Here is an 18710-nt window from a genome sequence, read left to right on the forward strand (position 1 = left end):
TAGTATTATCAGTAACCGAACCTCTTCCTTTGGCGGTGCGCATGCCTCCCCATGATGATAGCGTTTCAGTTGTTGTTGAAGACGGGTACCTTCCTACGGTGGAGGAGATAATCCCTCGTAGTGACAAAGAAAGATCTGATTTTTCAAAGGTGCCTGAAGACGACCCTGAGGTTTCGGAGTCGTTGATGAAAGAGGTGGGCCTTGCCGAATTTAGGGATAAATTCAAAATTCCTGCCCATATAGACCTAGTTCCAGCAAGGCACGACGTGGTGCAAATACACCGCCCTGGGTACTGCGCTTTCTACGCGTACCCTTTCCATGTCAGTTATTCTTTTCCACCATCCCCTTGGCCGAGGAGTTCTGCCGCTATTACCGAGTCTGCCCGGCCCAACTTTCTCCATATATCTACAAACTCATCCGCATGATTACGAAGTATACAGAGTTGGCCGGGGTCGAGGTAACACTTCGCCACTTAATGCACTTCTTCGCCCCTAGCTATCATAGGGGGACGATGCTACATCTTCGCCACCGGGGTAGCAAATGTCTAGTGGTGAAGATGGACGACAAGGCAAACCACCAATTTTGGCTCAATTACTTCTACGTCAAAATTGAGGACGTGGTGGTCAATGCAAGTCGGTTCCCCAAGGTTTGGAACTATGCCCGTAAGCGTTTCTCCCTTTTTCTCCCTCTTCTTTTTTGTATTATGCGTTGGTTCCGCTAATTTCAATCGTATTGACATTTTGCTCTCTTTTTGTAGCCGAGACCGCACCCCCTCCCTTAGTCGGGGGCGTCCATGATTGGGTGAGCCGGGTTCTTCCCTACACATAGGGGATTCGTGAATGTTCGGCCTTCCTCAAGAAGTTCGGGCCTGCGCTTTCTATGACCGAAGAGTTTACCCGTTTTGAATCTTTATTGTCGTGGTCTTCTGGTTGCTTGCTTCTTATTGTTTTGTGGGGACCGACCTCTTATCTCCTTTATTTCTCTTTTGTTTTTAGACTGGGGATCCTCGCGGAGGCCGAGGGCCGCTGCTCCTGCGTTTCGCCAGAGGAACACTACAAAGGAGTCCGCCCCTGTTGTAACTGTGGCTAGGCCTACCCGGCCATCCACTTCCATTCCGCCTCCTGTTTTGGCTAGATCGGCTTGATCATCGATGCCTCAGTAACAGAGACTCCTGCCTCTCCCTTGTTTCATTTAATAGATAAAGAGTCGTCACCGAGCTAGAAGGATTTGGTCCCTCATAAAAGGAGGTCGGTGAATATTGGTGATGGAACAATCCGAGCCGTAGATTCTACAAGGAAAGATCGTGAGCCGGCCAACACCGTGCCTGAAGATGATGCAAATCTTCCGTCTGCAGTATCGCCATCAGTGGAAGCTGCAGGGAGCGTGCCCCTTCCTGCTGCCGACATTGGCGGCGGTGGGCCTTCCGTGGAGGTTCTGGGTACTGTGCGGCGAGACGAGTCGTCGTCCTCGCGGCCAGTTGATGTTCCCACCTCGTGTACCGATGAGAGAGGTAAGGGGGTTGCCGAGGACGGTTTTGAGACGGGCTCCGATCTCAATCCTGATGAGGTTCGGATGCTGAGCGAGGGTTTTACTCGCTTTGAAGTCGAGTTAGAAGGGTCCTCGCGTACCATCGTATGTTGAATATTCCCCATGGCCCATGGGGTTGGAAATTTGATAACTTGGTACAAGCTGGAGGGGGTGGCCCTCATGGCATGTATCCAGGGTCAGCCTATTATGGCGTTGTACGCCGTATCCTGGTCCATGATGTGGAATGTGGTTTCCAGAGTGACGCCACCGGCCAGGACGGGGAGTGTGATTTTCCCAGATGTTCGTTCAACTGCATTGTTAAAACCTGTTAGCATGATGCAATGCGGCACAATCTTATCCTCAAGTTCATTTGTGCGAGTACTCGAGGGTGGATAATGTACGTGCCGCTTCCATCGTCCACCATAATGCGTCTCACATCTGTATCTAATATTCGTAAAGTGATAACAAGGGTGTCATAATGAGGGAAAACCAAACCGTGGGTATCTGACTTATCGAAGATGATACTTTCTTCGAGTTCGTCATACCGTTCGTGAGTGATCGACTGTTTAAGCTTGTGTGTTGTGGTGAATTTTACGTTATTGATTGAAGCGTTGTCGCCGCCCCCGATGATCATTTGAATGGTGCAGGTCGGTGAGGGTGGTTTCGGAGGTCCCTGGTGCTGTTCACGTCCTCGGGAAAAGTTGGTCCTCCCCCGGTCGCTCAGCAATTCTTTGTGGTGTCCTTGGCGAAGCATGTTTACGACCTCCTGCCTTAGAGCGATGCAGTCCTCAGTTTTGTGACCTCGCTCTTGGTGGAACTCACAGAGGGCATCTGACTTTTTGGTGCTTGGATCTGACCTCATGTTCTATGGCCACTTTTTGGTCCGAGCTTCTCCAATGCGTAGACTATTTCTGAGGGTGACACACAAAAATTGTGAGCGGATAACAAAGGGGGCATACCTCTCTCATTCTGGTGAGTCCCTGTCCTTGGTCTAGGTGGTCCCTCTTCGTGGCGGGAGGGGGGCATGATGGCGCTTCTAATATATGGCTGATGCCGTTCTCGGTTAGGTCGTGGAGCTGCAAGGTCCCTCCTGATATCGTTTCTTCGATACTTTCTGGACTCGGCCTGTACCGAGGTCAACCGATGGGTTGGCCCATTTAGGTCGTCCTCGTCTGCACGGACCTCGTCACAATAAGCGTTATGTATTTTATCCCAAGTGGTTGGAGGGTATTTCATAAGCCGACTTATTAACTTTCTGGTCGCCCTTGAGCCATTCCTGCTCAGCATGTTTTAGAAAGCTGCTACGACCATTCCTTCCGATATATTTGGTAAGGTCATCCTTACTCGGTTGAATCGAGAGAGGAAGTCCCTCAGCCTCTCTCCGGGCAATTGTTTGATGGCGAATTAGTCGTTCACTCTTGCCTCCGCCTTTTTAGCCCCAGCATGGGCCATTACGAACTTGTCGTCCATTTCTTCGAATGTTTCGATGGAACGCGCCGGCAGCTGTGAATACCAAGTTAATGCTCCTCCGGTGAGGGTCTCGTCGAACTTCTTCAACAAGATGGAGGATACTTGTTCTTTGGCGAGGTTATTGTCTTTTACAGTGGTGACATAGTGAGTCACATGATCTTCAGGATCGGTCGTACCATCATATATTTTCAGATAGGGCAGCATTTTGAAGGTCTTTGGTATGGCATGCAGGGCAGCTTCATCACTGTATGGTTGTTCGACAAACCGACCAACATCTCTTTTTGGCAAGAGTTTCGGGGCGCCTGGTATATTGTTGACTCTTTCTTGGTGCTCTCTCATATGGTCCTGAAGCACTTTGTTCTCGTTTTGCATTTCCTCTATCTTTTTCAAAATGGCTGTAAGGGTATCGTCACCTGCATTATTAACAGTGTGAGTAATACCTATTACTGGAGAGAAAGGGCCATGCTGCTCGACCGTTGTCGGTGTAATGCAAGTCCTTGCGTTTTCTCTGACTGTCTCTTGGGCGGGCTTGTTGAGGATGCTGGTTAGCGTGTTAGCTAGCCAAGTCTCAAGGAGCTTTTTCACTGCTGGTGGCGTCTCTTCCGTTGTGGACGTAGAAGCTCATTTACCGTGGGACGTTGCGATACTGCCGTGAGGGAGAGGCGACCCGCCTCTCCTGGGAAAGGCATTAGGTGTTATGTCCTCGCCTTCTGTCTCATAAACCTCATTGATGGTGTTTAAAAGATTGGTGGTGAGGTCGGCCACTACCCTCATTCTTTCTTCTCTGTTACCTGTCATGTGAGATCTGTGTGTACAAGGAAAAAAGAGTTTTGTTCTCTGTTTTTTTTTTTAGCAACCCGTGATAGTTATAGATCTAGAAGAAATTACAAATTTTACTAGGGAATCCCCATAGACGGCGCCAAAGTATGTGGGGTAGCGGATGTGATTCTTCTTTACTTAACGAGAGGTCTTGGTTTGAATCCTTGGTAGGGAGCGCTTTCTCTCCTCCCCCTCCCCTCCACCCGAATGGGGCACTACGCGGCGCAAATACGGATATAGTTGGGCTCCAATACAGATACCGGACACCGGATGAAAACCAAAAGAATATAAACTTGAAGAAAAAGATCTCTTATACCCACTTACAAAGAGAATAGAATAAAATAATTTGTCTTTATGATCTCTAGTATTTTATTTACGAACATCGTTTCTTATATTCTTATTAATCTCCAAATCTTCCAATAAATTTAAACTTCTTTTCCATTATAAAAAGAGCAAAAGGAAAAGAAAATTAATATTTCGACCGTACTGTCAATAATCGGATATTGGGGTGAACAATGCTCCACGTCAAAAACCCCATCTCATCTTTGCTCACATGCACACACTGTCTTAACTATACAAAATCAACAATCTTGAAATCCATACAATAACAAGCAGCTCAGTGTTGTCTTTCTTCAGCAATAGACACACAATTATCTTATCACATATTCCAAAATGGCTTCTCTTTCCATCTCTGTAAAACATACTCTCCCTTCTCTGCTCCACAGTCAAACCCCAAAAATCCCCATTTCCCAGAACCTCACCATTGTCTCCAGATCATCACAATCTCAGTTTTATGGTCTTAAAGTCCAAAATTCACCTTCTTTTTCAACCCCTTCTTCTTCTTGTTCTAGAACTTCCATTGTTGCTAAGGTAAAATAAATTGCATTGCATTTGTTACTTTCTCTTAGCTTTTTAGTTTCATTAGTGTTTTCTTGATTTCTAATATTCTCTTTGAATTTTATTGGATGTTTGTAGGTGAACAAAGGTACAGTGCCTCCACCATTCACATTGAAAGATCAAGATGGTAAAAATGTGAGCCTTTCCAAGTTTAAAGGCAAACCTGTTGTGGTTTATTTCTATCCTGCTGATGAAACTCCTGGTTGCACCAAACAGGTATATCTTAGTATGATACTTAGATTTTGCAGTTCTATTTCTTATTAGTCCTGTAATTTCACATTTATGAAGAAAAGATTTAAAACAAGCTGCTTAAAACATCACTCTGATTGTGTGACTGAACTGGAGAAATTTTTATCCTTTATAAATAGTGTATTGATGAAAAATTCCCTGGAATCATGAAGTCAAGATTAAACATAGTATTACCAAAAAAAAATAAAAAATATTAAACATAGTGTACTGAAGGGAAATCGTGGTGTAGCTGGTAAAGTTGCTGTCACGTGACCAGGTGGTCAAGAGTTCGAGCCATGGTAACAATCTCTTGCATAAATGCAGGGTAAGACTGTGTACAATAGACCTTTGTGGTCCGGGCATTTCACCGACCTTGCGCGTAGCGGGAACTTAGTGCACCGGACTGCCATTTACACGGTTACTGTACTGGTAATATGAAGCTTAGTATGGAATTGCAAGGTCCTCTTTTGTATGACCTTCCAATTCTGACCTATTTGTAAATCATCAGCATATTAGGTCCTCTGCCTCACTGCATTTTAATTCAAATGTCCGGTGTTTATGTACCTCAACACTTCATAGGCTAGTCTATGCGAAGTTTCGATTTTATGGATTTGGTAGCACTTCCTCTTATAAGTAACAAGATAGACTTACTGTTTGAGAAGGGGAGCCTTGGCGTAACTGGTAAAGTTATTGTCATGTGACCAGGAGGTCACGGGTTTGAGTCGTGGAAATAGCCTCTTGCAGAAATGTAGGGTAAGACTGCGTACAATAAACCCTTGTGGTTCGACCTTTCCCCGGGCCCCGTGCATACCGAGAGCTTAGTGCACCAGGCTGCCCTCTTTAGACTTATTGTTTGAATCGTCGTCTGGAAATCAGTGGACAATTGCTTCTTCCTTCTCAGTTTATATTTTTTAGACTGTGTTTTATTGGCTCTAGTGTTGATCATAGTTTTGTTCTTTTCTAGATAACTGTTGTTGAAAATTGAACTAGTCAGAGTTAGATTTACATTGGGAAGAGTATTAGACTATTATTTTTCGTTTAACAGCTTTGTAACAATGATCTGCGAAAGTTACTTTTGGTGATAACCGATATGTGAAAACTGTCTACAGGCATGTGCCTTCAGAGACTCTTACGAAAAATTCAAGAAAGCAGGAGCTCAAGTTGTTGGAATTAGCGGAGATGATCCTGCTTCTCACAAGGTATTACACATTTACTTGGTTAATGAGAACTACCTTATTAAACAGCCAAATATTTAGGTTGTGTTCTGTTGCCATCTTTTGAGGATAACCGAGCCGAGGTGTTTGATTCTGCAGGCCTTTGCAAAGAAGTACAGACTCCCATTTACCTTATTGTGTGATGAAGGCAACAAAGTTAGGAAAGAATGGGGGATCCCAGGAGACCTTTTTGGTGCATTGCCGGGAAGACAGACTTATGTGCTTGACAAGAATGGAGTGGTTCAACTCATATATAACAATCAGTTCCAACCTGAAAAGCATATTGATGAAACATTGAAGTTACTTCAAAGCCTTTAAATATTAAGGTTCTCCTTTCTACATTCTTTTCCTGCCTTTTAAACATTAAATTTCTCGTACTTTTTCTGCCAATTGTATGTGATCTGAGAGTCTGTACAACCATTTTTAGTTGTTAGATATGTGAAAGGAGCTGTTAGTTTGGAGTCTTGCTACAATTTATGCTGTAGAATGTTAAACTCGCGGCCTCCTGTGAGTGATAAAACTTTTATATATGGGCCTTTACTCTTTGTAGTAACTGCATAATGGATGATTTTCTTCAATTGCTTTAGCTTGCTACTTCTTACTGTTGTCGAAGCCCCATCGATAGTGATCGATGGTATACTAAATTGCAAATGAAAATGGAGTAACTCAAATGGTAGAAGTTGATTCAAAAGAACCTTTATTCCTCCTTTTGTACTAGTAAAGACAGAAACTTTAGTCCTAATACCTCGCTTGAGACCGTTCATACATGTGATGTTTATTCGTTTTCTTTTTACCTCCCTTTCTAATCAGAGAAATATACTGCATAAGCAGATACATGAAATAACAAACTACTACATAATTAAGCAGGGTATTTTCAGATTTTACTGAATTTGGTTACTTCCCCCATGCATAATCTTGGCTGTTGTAGGGACTAAAGGCTTCAGCCAACCAATTCCTCTTCCTCCATGATTGCCACCCCATCTCTTCGCAGATTTCATCACTGTGGTTGATACTGAAAGTGGAAATGCAGTTTCTCTTATAGAATCTTGTTGTCCTCTTCATAATCTCCATTTCTTGTGTTACCTGTTCGAGCATTTTCTCAACAGATGGAAGTTTAAATAGATCATCTACTAGTCGTGACAGCCAAATGCAACGTATCTCAGCTGAATGCAGGTTTGAAACACTTTCAAGATAGCCCACAAAAGCCATATTTGGAATCAATGGATGAACTGTACCCCTGTTAAGGAATTGAAAAATGAAAGTTTTTCAGCATCAACCATCAACTATGAGAAGCGGCTCAATAAAATTTGTGGCCTAAAGCCACCACTCCAGTGGCCTTTCCCTCTAGCTGGCCCTATCAACAATATTTCTCTGGCTAGGAATAAATAGAAATGTTTCATTGCCTAATTACCTGTACAATGGAATCATGCCAGAGGGAAACTCTAGCAGACTGCGAAAGGGATCTGGTAATATGTCTCTGAGCTTTTTCTTCCCATCAAAACCAGTTGCAAGTATGACAACATCAGCTTCCAATTTGGTGTTGTCCTCGAATTCGATTCCTCCTTCCCAGAACCACCACTTCGACAATGTTCTTTTAAACAAGATTTTGCCCTTATCAGCCTCGGCGAAGAAATTATGAGGCAAAATAGCCATTTGACAAGATGCATAGTCTTCCTCAAAAGGGTGTTCTGGTTTCAGTCCATACTTTTCCAGTGGAAGTTTCCATACCAAATAGGACTCGATTAACTTCGAAGCTCCTCGTCTCTATCGCAATATATATATGACACTTATGTTAGTCCTATGTGAAATGATGCACTATATTTCAAGAAAAACACACACACACACACACAAGAAAATAATGGGGCTGACCAGAGGAGAAAGCAAGTGGCAAAGTAGGGTTCTGATCAGGCCTTGATTGGGTCTTGAATGGAGGAACTGAGAAGATCTAGTAGAATAGAACAAGTAAAATGGCAAACCCCAAATAGAGTAATGTGGAACTGTCCAATGCAAAGTTCTTACTACCATTGTACAAGCTTTGCCTTCAGGTCCTACAAGCAGTTACAAACAAACATGTTCAAAAGATAAGCAAAAATTAGAAGTGAAAAATAAAGCTAGTGGTTTCTGTATTTCAACCTTGAAATTTATTACTCTCTCCCGTCTACAATAAGTGATCAATTTGTTTTTGGCACACCCATTAAGAAAATACTAAATTCTAGACAAAAATAGTTAGTATGACTAAACTATTCTTAATTAAATGTTGCAGCATAGTTAATATGAGGAGTAAAAGACTTTTTAAGGATACGTATATGAGGGTAATTTTGAAAAAATAAATTAAATTATTTCTTGGTTATATAAATGGACACTTATTTTAGACCAAAATAAAAAAGCAAATTGGTCACTAAATATTTAATGCGTGTGACTTTGAAAGAAAAATATACTTATGATGCAGTCTTGAAGTCAAAGCATGAGACTTGAAAAATCAAAATACTATGCTTTTGACATTTATTCTCTGGTCCCTTTTTTGGTGACAGAAACTAAAATAATTGTAAAGTTGAGGTTTACGTGGAAAGTTATGAGTATGTTGGAGTTGATTAATCAATATGATAACTACGGCAACAGCTAGCATTTTCATGCAATATAAGAATATTACTCATGTCAACAACCACAGTTTAATTTCCTTTTATGGATTTTGACAAACTAACGTCCCTCTCTTTATTGCCTGCTTTTGGACATTACATTTTTTGTTTTGTTTTTTATATTATATTATGCTGATAGTTGTAACAATATCTAGTTGCTGATGAAGATTAAAGGAGAAACTATGCATTGAACACAACTCTTTTTTTTGGGTTTCCCACCCGTTGTCCGCTACTCGCATTGGGGTCCGACTAAATTCGGATTCGCGCCGGAAAGTCCTATATTAGGGGATAAAACACTCCTTAACAAAGGCGACTCAATACTCAGGGTTCGAACCCGAGACCTCTGGTAATTAAGGATGAAGGAATATTTACCACTCTACTACAAAACCCTTATCGGTGAACAGAAATCTTTGTTAAGGAGTACTGTGTTCTTTGATGTATGAATATATAATGAACAGAAAATTTTAATTACCTTGATTTGCTTCAGCACATTCAACAGCAAGATCTATTGCTGATTTTTTATAGCCCACCACCACAACTTTCTTCCCTTTCAGAAGCTTAGTAGATGCTTCTTGATCAAGTTTAGAGTAATCAAGAGTATGCAAAACTTTACCCTTGAACACTTCTGGTCCTTTTTTGTGTGGAAAATTTGGCATATTTGGTATATCTCCATATTTTCCAGTGCACATCACCAAATACTCGAACGCGTACCACTGAAAAAAGAATAAAACATTAAATGCCAATTTAGGTTAGATCCATTCTTCTTAATTTTATTGAAAACTAAGAAAGAAAATGAAATATAATAACATGTATACTTTAGGCCAACAACAACAACAACAACAGACCAAGTGAAGTTCGACAAGTGGGGTCTGGGGAGGGTAGTATGTACGCAGATCTTACTCTTCCTTTGAAGGGTAGAGAGGCATAATCTATTTTCTGGTTAAATACATTACGAGATGTTTTTTCATACTTTCCGCATTCAGTTCTAGCTATTTCTGCACCTTCTAATCAACCCGAACAACATATACGTTTTGTTTCGGATAGACACTCGGCTCAAGAAAGATGGAAAGAAATAGTAGAAATAGCAATATCAACAATAAGGGACAGAAAGATGATAACAGCAAACTAAGAGCCAGAAAATAGACGGACGAAACATGTAACATATACTTTAGTTATATGTTAAAATGTTAAAAATGAAGAGAAATTAAGAAGAACCTGTAAAGTTTCAGATTGATTGGTTTGAACAGCAACCTCCCAAACTGGTTTTCCATTCAACAAACATCCATATTCACCATTAATTTTAGCACCAAAATAATTCATTTCTTGATCACCAACGAACTTGATCTCTACCACCTTAGAGTTGAACTTGACAAATTTCAACACATCAAAATATTGAGCATAGGAATACAAATATTCCAATATTTCCTCATAAGTAGGGAAACTCATATTATCCCTCTGACTCCATGGAAAATCAGAAAACTCATAGTCACAACGAGGAGTCTGCAATTTAGTAGACCTATATGAACAATGTTTCCACACTCCTCCAATACAATCCGTGGCTTCGAACACAATTGGCTCGTACTTAGCTAGCTGTTTAGCTGCTGCTATTCCACTTATTCCAGCTCCAATTATTCCAATTTTCGAACGAATAATAGCCATTAGAAAAATAGCTCGAGTATAATCAAGGAAGAAATAGAACTTGAGTGTGTGTATATATATATAATTTTGAGAGTTTATATATAGAAAGATGGGATGATTTTGGACGTGAGGGTTTGAGGTGGTATTTATAGGAATTTGCATGAGATGAGACTATGTGAAATGAAGTGAGAAAAAGAGAGAGGTGATTGCTACAAGGCACGTGCTTAGACTTGTAAGAATAAGTCCATAACAATCTTTACATTAGCTAGGTACGTATAAAAGGGCAGCCCGGTGCACTAAACTCCAGCTATGCGCGGGGTTCAGGGAAGAGCCGGATCATATGGATCTACTATACGCAGCGCAGCCTTACCCTGCATTTCTACAAGAGGCTGTTTCCACGGCAGGAGGTCACATGGCAGCAACTTTACCCGTTACGCTAGTTACCCAGTTACAATATTCATGTATTTTGCTAGGTACGTATAGGTACTATTAATTGTCAAATAGTTAGTGTTAATAAATAATTCTATAGTATTGTTGACATTTGCATTTTTGGCTATATTTTATTGTGTTGTAGTACTGATATTGTTGTTACGCGAAGTTTGTTAGTTATGAAATGGAAATTTCATTTAGTCAAATTTCTCAATCTGCTTCAAATTAAAAAAAAAAAAAAAATCAGTTGAATTTCATTGCATCTTTCGTCCCTTAGTTGCATCGATCAAGAATATATTTGAAAATATAAGTTTGCTTAAAATTTTCACAGAGACATGCCTGGTAACATGTTGACCTTGCATTTTGGAGACAAAAAGAGCACAATACTTTTGAGATTGAGTAGGCTATTTTATTTGAGACAAAAATATGTCATTTGTATTTGTATGTATATTTGTGTATGTTGCTTATTCTAATTGTCAGCCTGATGAAGCATTATAATATTCAAAGGAAGCAGACAAATATTTTTACAGAAAAGTCGTAGAATGTTCTTTAATTAAATAATGAAAATATTTGGCATAATGTAGATGACTAGATATATTTCGCGTTGGCCCTTGGTATTTTAGTTATATTCTGGTACTTGTTAACTACATTTGGAGGTCAAAGTCCTTAAATCTCGTTTAGTAGAGCTCAACGCTTAGTAGAGCAATCCATGTATTAATCAACAATTAGTTAAATGTAACAATCCATGGAAGTTTCTTAGTAGAGCAAAGAACAAAAACAACTACATGTATTTTGCCACAAGATAGAGAGAGCCATCAGAGTGATAGCTATGAGGGAGAGAATTAAGAGAAAAAGGGATCTAGGGGAACTAAATGTAACAACCCAACGCACTAATGATATTGTTCGCCTTGGGTCTAGGACCGCACAACTTTAAAACGTAAAAATAGCAGTGGGCTAGCCAGTTTTCGGATTGGTAATTGAAAAATAGTCACTATTTTGCTGCAACACGGAAAGTTCCAGCATAATATACCGGATATTGGTGCACCTGTGTATGAACTTCCAGCATATTATGCTGGAACTCCAACACACGGAAAGTTCCAGCATAATATAATGGAGATTGGAGCACATGTGTATGAACTTCCAGCTTATTATGCTGGAAGTCCAGTATATTATGCTGGGATATTTTCCGGATTTTGAACAGTGTTTTCGTTCAGATTTATCTTAACATGAAAAATGGCTAAATTTCGATTACTTTTGAAACCGTGGCTATTTTTTAATTACCACTTATAAATCTGGCTATTTTTGAATTTCACCCCTATAAAATGCGTAACTAGAGTATAAGGGTTGTTTTCTTATATACACAACATTTCTCCCGTGTTTTGTCGATACGAGATTCGTGGGGTGTTTTGAAGTCCAAAATAGTGGCAAATATGCATGAACCATTTATTCTCACAAACAGAGAAAAAAGTTGAGAATTGATAAGGTGACCCTTACAAAATTTCTGCAGCCCATGGGATCATGGAATCAAATGAAACATCCCAGAAGATGTGAAGAAGCTTGAAGGGAAATGAGAGTCCTATCCAATGTTTGAAATGTATTAATATAATGCAAGATATTCCAATTTGATGTATATATCACATTATATTTATACTTGTATATTAATATTGAAGAGTATACGTAAATCATTTCTATAAGCACAACTGGGATTCCACTAATGATCATGTGCTATTCCTATTCTTTCTTCGTTCTACATATATATTCGGTTTCCCTCCTATAAGTAATTAATGGTTCAATGTATCAAATGGTGCTGTGACATATTATCCGAAATGACTATATAAATAGTACAGAAAATAACATGTCGGAGGAATATATTTAATTCTTTCTCGGTAAGTTCTGTAATTTGATGTTTGATTTATTTGTATTAATTTGTTATCTTTGTTAATCAGAGAAATATTGATGAGAGATAGTTCAGTGACAGAGTTACAAATCATATGAATTAGAGACTTTAATACATTGTAACGACCATAAGATGCTATCTATTTAAAACATAAATTTTACGTAATAAATAAACTTTGGACCATAGGAAGGACTTACCTAGCTAAACTAGTAAGTTTTAAAAATATTCTAACCCAAGTCAAACTTGATCATCAAATAAAATAAGGTAGAGTTAGGATTTCAACTTTATGAGTTTTGAATTTTAGCATGACGAGTTCAAGTGTTAATAACTGACTTTTAAATTTAATATGTGTACACATATTTAATAGGTAATTTTTTTTAGATACAAATATACTATTTAAGCAAAAGTTACAGTAATCGACCTCGTATTTGAGCGTTAATTCCCCCTTAATAAAAACAGCCTGGATTGTAAACCCAAGACCTTGTACCTTGATATTAGATTATTATGTGTAGGTAAAATGAAGTGTTGATTTTGACCCACGATCGTTTCAATCTAAACACTTTGACTCAAAGGTTGAAGTCAGAAAATTATATTTTTCAAAAGTCTGGGACAAAGTCGACCAAAAGGAATATTATTTTGATAAATTGCTCAACAGATTGCTTGAATAAGAACTGTAAAACAAAAAAGAATCAGCAAAAATGGAAATTAGCTACGGGACAATATTATATAATTTGATGTTACCCTCAAAGAATCGCTCAGCTGACTACTATTTAACTACTCCCTCGGCCCTAATTTATGTGGCAGAATTCGGATTTTGAGAGTCAAACGACTTTTTTTTAAAAGTAATTTTTTCATATGTCTTTTAAATATTTTGAATTGATAGTTATTGTGACTTTAGTACTTTTTAAAGAGTTTTCAAATATATAAATTTTGTTTCAAAAACTTAAAGATTTCATGTCTGAATTTACGGTAAAATTAAGGAGTTTGAGCTTCGCCACACAAATTGAGACAGAGGAAATATAAATTATTATCAACCTTAAAGATAATGTCAAAGTTGAGGTGTGTGTTTTATTTGAGTCCAGAATCATCTCATCTAAAAGTTTAAACTACTAACGAAAAATAATAATTTTATTTACTAATTATGTCTGAATAAGCAAACGTGTTTTCATGCTAGATACGATCAACTCGTTCTTTATTTGCATAGCCACCCCAAACTCATGCATCTTATGAAGGTACTTAGGGTGAATATAGTCTACTGGCTACGAGTTAATCTGAATTCAAACTTTTGATGAGGAGTGTAGATATATGTGGCTTGAGTGACCTATGACCATAGACACATGCAATTAGTACTGTATAGGGGTCGCCCTCTCATAAAGCAAGTAAAACAATCGCTTTAGGCCCCATATTTGTGTGTGTGTGTGGGGGGGGGGGGGCATTTTTTTGTTACACCTAATAGACTATGTATAAGTTTAAAAAAGAGTTTTGTAAAGTGAAAAACTTTGATTTCTTTCTTTAACAAATATAGAGAAGAAGGATTTGCAAGTGCTATGATTTCTACCAAGGAAATTGCACTTGAAATGAATATCGAACCCGAATTTCGTAAGAAACGTGTGATATATAGGAAGTAACAATTTGATGCGCATGCTGATAATAAAATCTCAAAATCTTTCGAAGAGTCCATTAGAGTTGATTACTTTTATACATAATAGACAAGGCTATTTTTTCATTTCAAAATAGATTTGAACAATTCGAAACATATGAAAATATATTTGGTTTTCTATTTGGCAGTAAAAACTAACATCACTAGATGTTGGAAATTTGAAAAATATATTGCCTTAACCTTGAATGCTCCTTAAAGCATAATAATTAATTCGATATTGATGGTCTAGATTTATTTTCTGAATTAAAAGTATTAAGAAAAATAGTACAATTAGAAAATAACAGTTTAATTGATACACTTAATCAAATAAAAAGATATAATTCTTTTCCAAATGTCTAAATTGCTTATGGAATAGTATTCATAACTCATATTACTGTTGCTTCAGCAGAAAGACATTTTCAAAATTAAAATCGATAAAATCTTACCTAAGAACAACAATGTCAAAGAAAGGTTAAATGGATTAGCGATATTGTCAATTGAGAAATACTTATTAGGAGTTATTGATTATAATAGAATTATTAATAACTTTGTATCTAAGAAAAGCTAAAAAAAATAGACTTCAAATAAATAATAAAAAAAATTAAAAAGTTAAGGCCCCTCGTAAAGTTTGGCTTTATGTTATATGCTAAATAGTTAAGAAGGGTAGTATAAATATTTTACATAAAAGCTGTTATACGATTAGAAGGGGCAGTAGCAGTTAGTTTGTTAGTGAAGCTCAGCAGTAGAAGGTGAGCTATAAATACATATGGATTGTAAAGGGTTGGTTATGTTGAATAATAAATTTCTCTTTCTTCTTCTCAATCTCGATCATCTGTAAGCATAGGAATGTATTGTTCAGAGGTTATTCTTCTTCTTAATCTCTTAGATTCACTTCCAATTTTCATCCATTGTTGAAATATACAACATTGGTATCAGAGCTTGCGAACCTTGGCCATAAACTATGCCGGAAACAACCAGAAACACTGAATTACGACGGGATGTGGACGAAGTTAGGGAGCAGGTCCGGATACTGGGAGAACGCCATGACGATATGATCAATGAAATTCGTCAACTAATGGCGGTGATGACGGCTAATTCAGCTCCGGCGACTTCAACAACACCAGTCGCACCAAACCCAGTCGATGGTGGGGGATTACATACAACAGGTAACGGCTTTAATGGAAGTAATAGATATGCTCGTATTGAATTCCCAAAATTTAATGGGGAAGGTTTAAAAGGGTGGGTGTATAGATGTGAACAATTTTTTGAATATGACAACACTTCTGAAGAACAGAAGGTTAGGCTTGCTTCTATCAATTTAGAAGGAAGGGCTTTACAGTGGCATCAATCGATGATGAAATCTAGAGTAGGAAGGGGGTTTCCTAATTGGGGAGATTATGTGAGATATCTGTATATGAGATTTGGGCATAATTTGTATGAGGATCCCCTATCTGAATTGTTGCGATTAAAACAGACTGGTGGGGTTCAAGAATTTTTAGATCAGTTTGATGGGCTGCTTAATCAAGTAGAGCTGTCGGAGGAGCATTCCATCAGTTGTTTTTTGAAGGGATTAAAACCAGAAATTGAAGTTCAGGTGAGGATGTTAGCCCCAAGAACACTGATGAAGGCCTATAGTTTGGCTAAGTTAGCTGAACACTCTCTACAACTACAGAGAAACCAGAATCCTATGACAATGAGGACTTTTAAACCCATACTTCCAACTTCTAGCACTTCTTGGAACTCAGGGTCGAGAAGTTACTCTCAGGGTCAATATTCTAGCAGTGGGAAAGGGGCAGAGATAAGCAAAAATCCTAATACCTATGGACGACCAGCAGTAAAGTCATCAAGGAGGCTTACAAGTGCAGAAATGAATGAGAAAAGGGCTAGAGGACTATGCTTTTGGTGTGATGAAAAATACACACCTGGCCATGTGTGCAAGAAACAAAAGCAATTGTTCATTATAGAGGTAGAGGAAGGTGGTGATGAAGGGGAAGTGGATGAGTATGTGGTGGAAGAGGAAAGCTGTGAAGATTCCAACCTTAGTCCCCAAATGTCAGTTCATGCTCTAGATGGAACTGTAGACTACAGGACTATGGGAGTGAAGGGAGGAATAAGAGGGAAAATGGTCCATGTGTTGATAGATTCTGGTTCAACACATAATTTCATGGACATTGACATTGCAAAGAAACTAGGGTGCAAGCTGGATACTATTCCTACTTTTTCAGTGTCAGAAGCAAATGGAAGCAAAGTGCACAGCTCTTTCATGAGTAAAGGAGTAGCATGGAGGATGCAAGAAGTGTTATTCAAGGCTGACATGTTAGTCATGCCATTAGGGGGTGCTGATGTGGTATTGGGCATTCAATGGCTCATTACTTTAAGGGATATCAAGTGGAACTTTAGGCAATTGAAGATGGAATTCCAAATTGGAGGCAAGAAGGTTTCATTGAGGGGCAGTCAGCCGGGCACATCCAAAGTAATTGGAGATCAACAAATGGAGAAACTACTGAATAAGACTGGAAGCTTGAGTATGATGTTAGTAGCAGATGTTCAACCAATTCATGGAGGAATAGCATGCTGCAGCTCTAATCAAGTGGAAGAAGTACCTGAGGAGTTACAGACCCTGCTGACCAGTACTCAGGGTTGTTTGCAACCCCTAAGAACTTACCTCCTCATAGAGATCATGATCATAAGATCATTTTGAAGGAAGGAACACCACCAGTGAATGTAAGGCCTTACAGATATCCAGCAAATCAAAAAGATGAGATTGAAAGGATGATTCAAGAAATGCTGGATGCAGGGGTTGTTCGACCAAGTGTAAGTCCCTACTCTTCTCCTATTATGGTGAAAAAGAAAGATGGTACTTGGAGGTTATGCATAGACTATAGACAACTAAACAATCACACAGTAAAAGATATATTTCCTATACCTGTGATTGAAGAGCTACTAGATGAACTGGGAGAGGGTAAGTATTTTTCAAAACTAGACCTAAGATCTGGTTACCATCAAATTAGGATGCATGAGAAAGATATAGAAAAGACTGCATTTAGGTCCCATCATGGTCACTATGAATTTGTGGTCATGCCATTTGGACTGACCAATGCTCCATCCACATTTCAGAGTTTGATGAACAAAGTATTCCAACCATACTTAAGAAAGTTTATTTTGGTGTTCTTTGATGCTATATTAGTATACAGTTCCTCATGGTCAGACCACTTGACACACTTACAGAAAGCTTTTGATGTGTTGAAAGAAAATTCTCTGTTTGTTAAGATGAGTAAATGCCAATTTGGTCAATCTGAGGTAGAATACTTAGGTCATATTATCACAAAAGATGGGGTAACAGCTGAACCAGGGAAGATTAAAGTGATGGTGGAATGGCCAGCACCAAAGACAGTGAAAGAATTGAGGGGCTTCTTGGGTTTGACAGGGTACTATTGAAGATTTATTAAAGGGTATGGAGCATTAGCAAGGCCCTTGACTGAATTGTTAAAGAAAGATAAATTTGAATGGAATGGTAAGGCAAACACAGCTTTGGAGCAACTCAAAGTAGCAATGAGTACAACTCCTGTTCTTGCACTTCCTGATTTTTCTTTGGAATTTGTTATTAAAACTGATGCTTATGGGGTGGGTATTGGAGCTGTTCTGATGCAGGGAGGCCACCCCTTAGCATATATGAGTAAGGCTTTGAGTGACAAACATCAGCAACTATCTACCTATGAGAGGGAAATGATGGCCATTGTGGCAGCTGTGCAGAAGTGGAGACCTTACCTCATTGGTAGGCATTTTACAATCAAGACAGACCACCAGAGCTTGAAATACTTAATGGAACAGAGAATTTCTACTCCTAGTCAGCAGAAATGGTTGTCTAAACTGATGGGATATGACTATACAATCACTTACAAAAAGGGTCAAGACAACTTAGTAGCTGATGCTCTATCCAGAGTACCCAAGGCTGATGACAACCATGATGCAAAACTGCTGACACTCTCTTCTGTATCATCAGATTTCATAGAGCAGATCAGAGGTTCTTATACAGCTGATCCTCATCTAAAACAACTTCTTTAGCAGCTCCAGCATGACCCTTTAGCTAAGACCATATACATGCTGAAAGATGGTGTGCTATATAGGAAAGGGAAGATAGTTGTTGGCCCTTGCAAAGACCTAAGGCATCAGATTTTACAATTCCTACATGATGGGGCTACAGGAGGTCATTTAGGTATGGTTGCTACATTGCAAAGGGTAAGCCAAATGTATTATTGGAGGAAGATGAAAACAGATGTTTTTGAATATATCAAGAGCTGTGAAGTATGTCAAAG

The 18710-nt window shown here is 38.9% G+C and overlaps 3 protein-coding genes across 3 annotated transcripts; 1 reads left to right on the plus strand and 2 right to left on the minus strand.

The window, feature by feature from the left end:
* On the minus strand, positions 1725 to 2389 carry LOC109229784. The gene is made up of 2 exons (XM_019395337.1): positions 2073 to 2389; positions 1725 to 1971 (listed from the first exon to the last, which is right to left on the minus strand). The coding sequence occupies exons 1-2, from the start codon at positions 2387 to 2389 to the stop codon at positions 1725 to 1727; spliced, it is 564 nt and encodes a 187-aa protein (XP_019250882.1).
* Positions 4383 to 6708, plus strand: LOC109228539 (peroxiredoxin Q, chloroplastic-like). Its single transcript, XM_019393662.1, has 4 exons — positions 4383 to 4686; positions 4792 to 4929; positions 6051 to 6140; positions 6255 to 6708. Exons 1-4 carry the CDS (start codon positions 4489 to 4491, stop codon positions 6471 to 6473), a joined length of 645 nt encoding a protein of 214 aa, XP_019249207.1. The 5' UTR covers positions 4383 to 4488; the 3' UTR covers positions 6474 to 6708.
* Positions 6576 to 10520, minus strand: LOC109228538 (probable flavin-containing monooxygenase 1). Its single transcript, XM_019393661.1, has 5 exons — positions 10007 to 10520; positions 9264 to 9504; positions 8025 to 8203; positions 7567 to 7919; positions 6576 to 7392 (listed from the first exon to the last, which is right to left on the minus strand). The coding sequence occupies exons 1-5, from the start codon at positions 10448 to 10450 to the stop codon at positions 7050 to 7052; spliced, it is 1560 nt and encodes a 519-aa protein (XP_019249206.1). The 5' UTR covers positions 10451 to 10520; the 3' UTR covers positions 6576 to 7049.

This window comes from Nicotiana attenuata, chromosome 7, assembly GCF_001879085.1.
Source record: "Nicotiana attenuata strain UT chromosome 7, NIATTr2, whole genome shotgun sequence".
Lineage (NCBI taxonomy): Eukaryota > Viridiplantae > Streptophyta > Magnoliopsida > Solanales > Solanaceae > Nicotiana > Nicotiana attenuata.